The sequence below is a fragment of the Alexandromys fortis genome, unplaced genomic scaffold (genome assembly GCF_014885135.2).
Source record: "Alexandromys fortis isolate MF-2015 unplaced genomic scaffold, M_Fortis_MF-2015_v1.1 scaffold_24, whole genome shotgun sequence".
Classification (NCBI taxonomy): domain Eukaryota; kingdom Metazoa; phylum Chordata; class Mammalia; order Rodentia; family Cricetidae; genus Alexandromys; species Alexandromys fortis.
Window position 1 is genome coordinate 2836721 of NW_026067906.1, and position 8272 is coordinate 2844992.

General features: G+C 42.6%; 1 protein-coding gene across 1 annotated transcript; it reads left to right on the forward strand.

Moving 5' to 3' along the window:
- Positions 1–3477: 3477 nt before the first annotated feature.
- LOC126497459 (60S ribosomal protein L37-like) lies at positions 3478–3808 on the forward strand. Its single transcript, XM_050135504.1, has one exon. It carries the CDS (start codon positions 3497–3499, stop codon positions 3788–3790), a length of 294 nt encoding a protein of 97 aa, XP_049991461.1. The 5' UTR covers positions 3478–3496; the 3' UTR covers positions 3791–3808.
- Positions 3809–8272: the final 4464 nt, after the last annotated feature.

The window sequence follows — 8272 nt, forward strand, 5'->3', positions numbered from 1 at the left end:
AGGGCTCTTATGTAGTCTGCCATGTAGCCTTAAATGAGTTGCTTAACCTATCTAAAAGGCCTCAACTGAGAAGAGAAGAAGTTAGTCTTCACTCATTCGTTCACTGGAACGCAATCATGTTCAGCACATCCCCGATGTTATGATGAACGGAGGCTCTCAAATGGCTTACTGTATAATAAGGGAAGCAGACGAGTCGATTTGCAACACATGTGATGGATGCTTCACGGGAAGAGGGGAGAGAGGCTTTCTGGGTCCGAGTGGGCGTTTTAGAGAAGCGAGCAGGAAGAAACAAATAAGCCTCTTCAAGTAGGGCTTCTAGGGAGAGAGGTTTAGCAGTCATTATACTGGCAATGACAGAAGATACAGAATACACCTGGCAAGCATCTAAGGGTCCAGAAAGCCAGGTGTGCGCACTTGTGCACAGCCAGAAACAGCTAAGCTCTCTGTTGGGAATCTGATCAGAAATGGTCTCCTTCGCTGTGCTGAGGTTTGTGGTTTCATGCTCTTTGGGTTACGGGCAACAACACAGTTACAAGCAACAACAGGAGTCTCGTGAGGAATAAGTAAGAAACAAGATGTCAGTGAGGACTAAAGGTGAGGTAGCCCAGGAGGTGAGCTGAGAATTCATGTCTGGTGTCCGCATAGCCCAAGTTACATGCCTGGACTTAGACGTCCATCTAACTATAGGATTTAGTTTAGGAGCTAAGTTGCTAGGATATAGTGGGTTTGCTGATTGCGGGGAAGATGGGGGAAAATCAAGTGTCGTCTTACGGGCTCATGCCCAGTGTGCAGAGGTGGGGCTGCTGCTTGTATGAGTGACAGCTGAAAGAGTGGCTTAGCTGGAGGTGAACTAAGAGAAGATTGCCCATGAAGGTCAGGGCTTCCATCTTGTGGAGTCCTGAGTCCTTTATTTTATATTAGAGCTCATTTTTCATCTATGTAGTGTTGCTTCGCTTGTTTGCTTATTGGTCTATTCCTGATGAAACAGGAAGCATTTTTCTCCCTGTAGTGACATCCTAAAGTCATGAATGAACATATCTTATTCCTAAACCCTGTAGCTTCCTAAGGCCAATGCCTAGATTAAAGTAGCTACTGAAAGGTACTTGACTATATATATACATATATATATACATATATATATATATATTTCTTATAGTATTAATTCTAGGCCCTGGTTCAGTATGTCTAGGGTAGGCTGGAAATATGGATTTTATAATCTTTCCCAAGTGGTTGTGATAAATAACCAGATCTGAGAGTGTCTGCCTGGGGGGATTTAGTATAATCCAATTACTTCCTGTCAGCCTGGAGGGAGGAGGTGAGGATGGGTTTGATCCATCGTGTGGAATCAGATTTCCGGGAAAAGCTCTCCTCGGAAGACATTTCAGAAATCTATTTCAGATGGTTGTTCTTCTGGAGTGTTTTGATTGTCGTGCTCAAGGCACGGCACTGAGTGAACTTTGCAGGTCACTTGAAACCATTCAATTTTATAAAAATGGGCCTAGATCTGGGACGCCGCAGTGAGCCGTGGAGGAAGAATCTCCCCTAGGAAAGGACGCGTCCACTTCACACCCATTAAGCTAAGCAATCATGACAGGTTCTCACCCCAAGCGCATTCTGTTATTGACAGAAAATGAGACTTTTGGCTTCCTGTGGGCACTTAAAGACACGGGAGATTTCATTGTGGTTTTCATTTCTCAAAAGGAAAAAAAAAACGCCCTCTATATGAAAAACAAAACTAATCTTTAGTTCCTCCATTTTGAAGATGTTTGAATAGATTTCTCATTTTACTATCATATGATCTTATGGTTTTCTCTTTCAATTTCTCCATATTATTTTTTTAAATAAAAATTACTTTCAACTAAGATCCCATGCCTTTGGTAGTCGGCCAAGCATGCCCTCTATCATATATTCAACCTTTACATCTTAAATTAGGAATTCTTGTTAGAGTGGGAAAGTAGATATATTTCTATCTGGTTGGTTGTTGGGGTTGGCTCTTACCCATGCCAGTGGCCCTACGGTCTCTCAATCATGGTGTCTCCTGATTCGCCCTCATGGTGAGTCTGATTGTAGCAGGCCCATCATAACAGCCCATGCTTCCTGGAGTGATTGATCTAGGATGGAGATACACCCTCTAAAAGACCAAGCCAATACAGAATGAGAATATTATCCTCCAACTCTACCCTCTTGAGCTTCATAACCTAGAAGACCATGCCTCTGGAGCAGTTGGAAGTAGAAGTAGACTTTCCCCCATCTTGGGATGAATTTGTTTGCACATGGTTGCCAGTATCTGAAGAGAGGCAGAGAACAGGGATGGGGAAAGACAGGACATTTATGGTTTCACTAGGATGACTATTTGTCCTAGCAATATAAATCTGATGCGTTTATCCTCTGAACCATTCTGAATTGGATCTTCAGAATGAATAATTTTAAATAATAATCTCCAAATCTTGACTCCTCAATTTATTTTCCTCATGTTCCAAAACGAGGAAAATGAAGCCTGGAGAGGTTAACTTGACCTGGTTAACTTGACCTGGTTAACTTGACCTGACAGGTACTCCTATTCTAAAACTAAACTCTCTGTTCTCCAGGCCATTATCTTCTCCATCAGCGTCTGCCCAAGAGGTCTGCCCCCCGGGGGAGTGACGTGGAAAATAGTTAAACTCAGCTCTCTGGGACTGCTATCACACCAAAAGCGCCTGAGTTCGCTGAACTGCTTTTAACCCAAATTCACTGGATCTTTGCGCAAATTTCAGGGGCGTAGGGTGTCAAACAAAGAAAAGAACATGCTCAGTAACTAAAATGAAGCTAGAATTCTAGCTCTATGTTTTAATAGGATGAGCGGTGTTTGCTCAATAGTCCTCTCGCGTTTCAACTAAAGGCAATAGTGAATAGAGTCTCTACCATTAGGGGGTGTCAACCATAATGCCCTTTGCAGATAATGCAGATATCTTGCTGCAGTTTGAAATTCTGGGTGGCAGGGCTGTGCCATCTGCATAAAAAAAGGAACAAAAATCTGAAGGTCTGGGACCTACGGATGAAATGTTTTCTTGCTTAAGAATGAGAAGTTCCCTTTGCCACCCAGAAGCAGATAGATTTTGGTCCCTTCGGCCGCCTTTATTTTCTCCAGATTGTTCCCATCCCTGTTAACAGAGTGCCTCCCACCGACAGTGGACCCGAAGCACGTGACGTTTAAAATCGGAATCGGTTCAGAAGGGATGCCAAACTAGAATTGAATATGCAAGGCAGGCGAGCAGCTTCATGTGCCTCAATAAACCTGTTGTAAATAATATCTGCATTTTATTTTTCCCATCTAGTATATATGCTAAAAACTATTAGGATCCAGATGTGATGTTGCATACCTATAATCTCATCACTAGGGATGCGGAGGCAGAAGAATTACGTGAAATTGCCAGCCTGGGCTATATAGTTCTACCTTATCTTTTAAGAAAAAGAAATAAACTTTTCCGGTCTCTTTGGCCTCGGCGGCAGAAGCAAGATGACGAAAGGAACGTCATCCTTCGGAAAGCGTTGCAACAAGACGCACACGTTGTGCCGCCGCTGTGGCTCTAAGGCCTACCACCTTCAGAAGTCTACCTGTGGCAAATGCGGCTACCCTGCCAAGCACAAGAGAAAGTATAACTGGAGTGCCAAGGCTAAGAGACGAAACACTACCGGGACTGGGCGGATGAGGCACCTAAAAATTGTCTACCGAAGATTCAGGCATGAATTCCGTGAAGGGACAACCCCTAAACCCAAGAGGGCAGCTGTTGCAGCATCCAGTTCATCTTGAGGATTTCGATCTGTCATAAAATAAATGTTCTGGTTTCCAAAAAAAAAAAAAAAAAAAAAAAAAAGAAAAAGAAAAAGAAAAAGAAATAATTAAAGTATGAAAGTCATAGTAACCTTCCCATGAGGTAGGCACCTGGTGAGAAAACCTGGGCGTCCACCCCTGACATTAAGGAGTGAGACTCACTCAAACCTGTGGCAATGAGATTTTCCTCAGGTCTATTCCTAAGCTCCTGTCAGCTTAAGAAATGACTCTCCTGAGTTTGATGTGCTCTGTTGCCTTGTTTTTGATTTTTTGAGGCAAGTCTTAACTGTGTAGCCCAAGCTAGCCCAGAACTTTCTGTGTATCCAAGGATGGCCTCTGACTCACAGTAATCTTCCTGTCTTAGTCTCCCAAGTTCTGGGATAACTTGTGTGTGTATGCGTGTGTGTTGTGTGTGTGCGTGTGTGTGTAAGTGGTGTGTCCATGGTCAGAGGGCAACCTTGGGTATTGTCCTCAGTAGCTACCTACTCTTCTACATGTGGCAGTTTCTTACCGGAGCTGGAGCTCTCCGATTAGGCTAGAGTCACAGAGCAGTGAAGCTGAGGGACCTACCCACCTCTGTCCTCCCAGGGCTAGGATGGCAAGTCTCCACCACCTCAGTTTTAAAGTGTGGGTACTGCGGATCTGAACAGAGTCCGCATATTTGACTGATGAGCACATTGCTGCCTGAGACATCTGTTCAGCATGATTTTAGTTTCGTTGTTGTTTTGTCTTGTTTCTTTTTCTTTTCTTTCTTTTTTCTCTTACGTGTGTGTGAATGTGTGTATGATGTCTGTGCTACTATGTATGTGATGATTTCAGCCCACACGGTGCTGTGAAAATGGATCCACGTGTTCTCCTGCAGCTGCAGCTCACTTATTTTGAGACGTTAATATTCCCCCCGGGACTATTTTACAATTCTTTCAAGTTGCTCTTCTGCAGCTAGAAATTCGAGGGCAGTTTTTGTTTGTTTGCTTGTTTTTTTTTTTCAGTTTTTATTTGCAGGGGTGATAGTTTGATAAATATCCTTATTCCTTTCTCTCAGTATACCTGCTTTAAGAATATTGGTAGGTTCCCAATTATGTCATTGGCCTATTTTGATGTGCAAAATATTTAACTTGTGTTTGCAGTACTGGGGATATTGCCCAAGGCATGCTGGGTAAGCCGAATTACATCATCTGCTCAAGAACATTTAACCTGACGCGAGTACATCACACTGTTTTCCAGAGTGATGGGACCACTTCACAGTCTCACCAGCAGGGTCTGGATGTCTGTGCGTTTAGGTCCTCGCTTGCATTTATCAATCTCAATTGTCAGTGTCGGTGTGTCTGCACACTTAGTGGCTATGAAACCGCATTCCTTTATTATTTTAATTTTGTTTCTCTGTTATAGTGGAGTCAACATTTCATTTCTTTTTGAGTGTTTTCAAATGTGTTATTTTGTGTGTGGATGGGTGTTTTGCCTACGTGCACATCTGTATATCACATGTGTGCCTGGTGCCCAAGGAGGTCAGAGAAGGGTGTTGGGATGTGTGAAGCCAGAGGTTGCCTTTCTAATCCATGAAATATATTTGATTATGGCTGCTGCCCATTGTCCTTTTGAGCTGCCTTGCTTATTGACTTGGAGGTGTTTTGAGACACATCCTGGCTCCTGTTTCCATATTGATCTTGAGCTGCTGATGCCTTCGGTTTGCCCCATTTCCTTTCCCCTTCCTTCCTAATGCCTTTAAGGATCAATATTGTAAATTTTAATATAATCAACTCAGTTTTTCCATCGTGATTTGCACTCCCCTTTTCCTCTTAAGGGAAACCTCATTGAATAAAATCTTTACTGTTGTCTTCTAAAAATTTAAACTTTTTTTCTACATCCTCATCTTATCTGAAACTGACTAATATTCCGATGGGATGGAGAATAACCCTTTCTCATATAATTAACAGACTATCCACACTCATCGCCTCTGATGTGTGAGCTGATCTGCCATACGTGTATTTTTGCATGATCTCTATTCTGTTTATGGATGCCTAAAAAAAATCTGATTCTCCATGGACTTCATAGAGACCTAGGTTCTCTACTTTTATAGAGGCTCTAAAGAAAGTTGTTGGTCATTTACTATGATTATTTTAATTTGAGACTCCTTTGGCTTTTCTTGTGCCCACGATTGCCATTTCAAGAATATGTTCTCAAGTTTTTCAAAATGCTCGCTGGGAATTCAGGTTTTCAGAAGGGCCAATGTTGGCTCTTTCACACCCTGTAACTCTAATTCACATCCTTTCTGCCAGAGTCAGATACCTGCTAGAGTGATGTGCACAGTCCTAGCTCTGCATCGGAGTCTCAGATGGTCTGCTTTTCCTGTCTCCCTGACCCAGCCCTGATCAATGCTGCTCCAATGGGTCAACTTATGTGTTGTTTGACTATCTTCACTTGATATGCATGACATTGTAGTCGGGCCATCTCTACCCACCTGCCTTCCTGGTGATGAACCGTCAGCCTCCTGTTGCTGGGTGCTACAAGCCACACCGCCCTCTTTCCTCTTTCCACGTCTGCACTTTGCTAGAAGCTGTGCATGTGTGCCCAGGATAGAACTGTCTGGATGATTCGTTGTGTGGATGCCTTATCTGCTTAAAGGCCTCTAGGTCGTCTCTCAGGCCACTGCACCAGTTGTAGATTCTACGTGCTGCCCACTGCCTGGTAATTTACATGTTACACACATGTAACATCTGGGAAGTCATGTATTGTCCGTGATATAATTCCTAAACGTCTCCCAGTGAGCATCCTTGCTTGTATGATTATGGCCATAAGCAAGGCCTGTAGAACTGACGACCCTCGACACACATGTGGCAGGCAGTGGCATGCACACACACAGACACACGCGCCCAACTTCTCTGGAAATAATTTCTGGCCTGTCCGCCCCATATATGCGAAGTATGCAAGAAAATCTTTCACCCAGAAGATCTCTGTTCACCCGCCCCTTGCTGTTGTCTCCATTCAAACCGAGTGAGAGCTTATCTAAAGCGAAAAAAAATCCTACTGGATCATGGTAACATGAATACGTCTGAGGCAGAAAAAAAATGAGTGTTTTTTTTTTTTTCTTAATTCGGATGGTGAAACGGCTAAGCACAGCAATAACTTTAGGTGCTGTGAAGAGAACAACAGTGGAACCCAAACCAACTTAGCTCTGAGTCCATTGTCCCGTGGAACTGTGAGCCCCAGACTCTTCACGGCAGACGATGGGGCGCCATCTGCTGGGTGCCTTGTATTATTGGTCTCCAGTTCTGCCCCTACACTGCCACCAGGTGGCCTTTCTTGTTACTGCAAAGCGCGCCTTTGCTCAGAATGAAATTCGGAATTTAAACTGGGTCCCCTTCTACCTCCTGCGGCTCGCTTGAGAGTTATAATACACGGATCTCTTCCGTCGATTCCAGGATTATGAGGATAGGAGAGGTGAGTAGCAGAATGTTTGGAGGGGTAACAAAATCATCTCTTTACATCTTAGTGTTGCAATTCCTACCGATGTTTGAATCAGTACTGATCCATCGTTAAAGACTCTTTATTGCCCGTTGTCCAAGAACACTAACAAATCATTACTTCTGAGAAACTTATTTAGAACCTAAAGATAAATAATAAGTTAAAACATATGTTTTCCTCCTCTTTACTTATTGAGCTCTCTGTGCTTTTCTGGGAACTTTTTGAGGTCTTGTGATTTCACTGTTGTATCTACTTTGTCACCCAGGATCAATGTCATGTCAATATAGTCACTCTTCTGTATCCCAGGGCATTTCTTCCAGGGTTTCCTGAGATATGGAAATCTGAAACTGTAATTCCTTTCTATAAAATGCCACGATATGTGCATGTAACCTGTGCAATTCTTCAACATGCTTAAATCAGCCTAAGATAGTTTATAATACCTCATATGTACAAATAGTAGGTAAAGGGTGTCCCAATGTGACAAAGAAGTCTGGTCTACTCAGTATAGATACAATGAGAAATATCGGAAGGCTGGGTGTGGTGATGCATGATTGTAATCCCAGCAATCAGGAGGCAGAAGCAGGCGATCAATTAAAATATGAAGCCATCTTAGGCTATATAGGGAGTTCCAGGCCATCTAGTACTAGAATGAGACACTATCTAAAGAAATAAATAAAACAAAACAGTAATCCTCAGTTGGGTGGGTCTATGGATATAACTTGCTTACCCACACGGTTTTATCAATAACACGTTGCTTGGGCATGAATATACGTGGGTTAATGGGATAATTTGTTTTCACATGTAATATGTAAAATGTTTAATCATGTAAGGGAGATGAAAAACATGCTTTTCTTTGTATTCATGATAATCATTCACTTGAAAAAAAGAACGTAACCACATTGTAATTCCTATATTGCTTGAAAAACTCTGTTGGGGTATATAAGCTGGAGAAAAAAGTACACAGTAGAAAGAACATAGGAGAAAAGAGAATAAAGAAGG

Excerpts from the sequence above, each read along its gene's own strand:
- LOC126497459 (XM_050135504.1), top strand. The coding sequence starts at position 3,497 with ATGACGAAAGGAACGTCATCCTTCGGAAAGCGTTGCAACAAGACGCAC.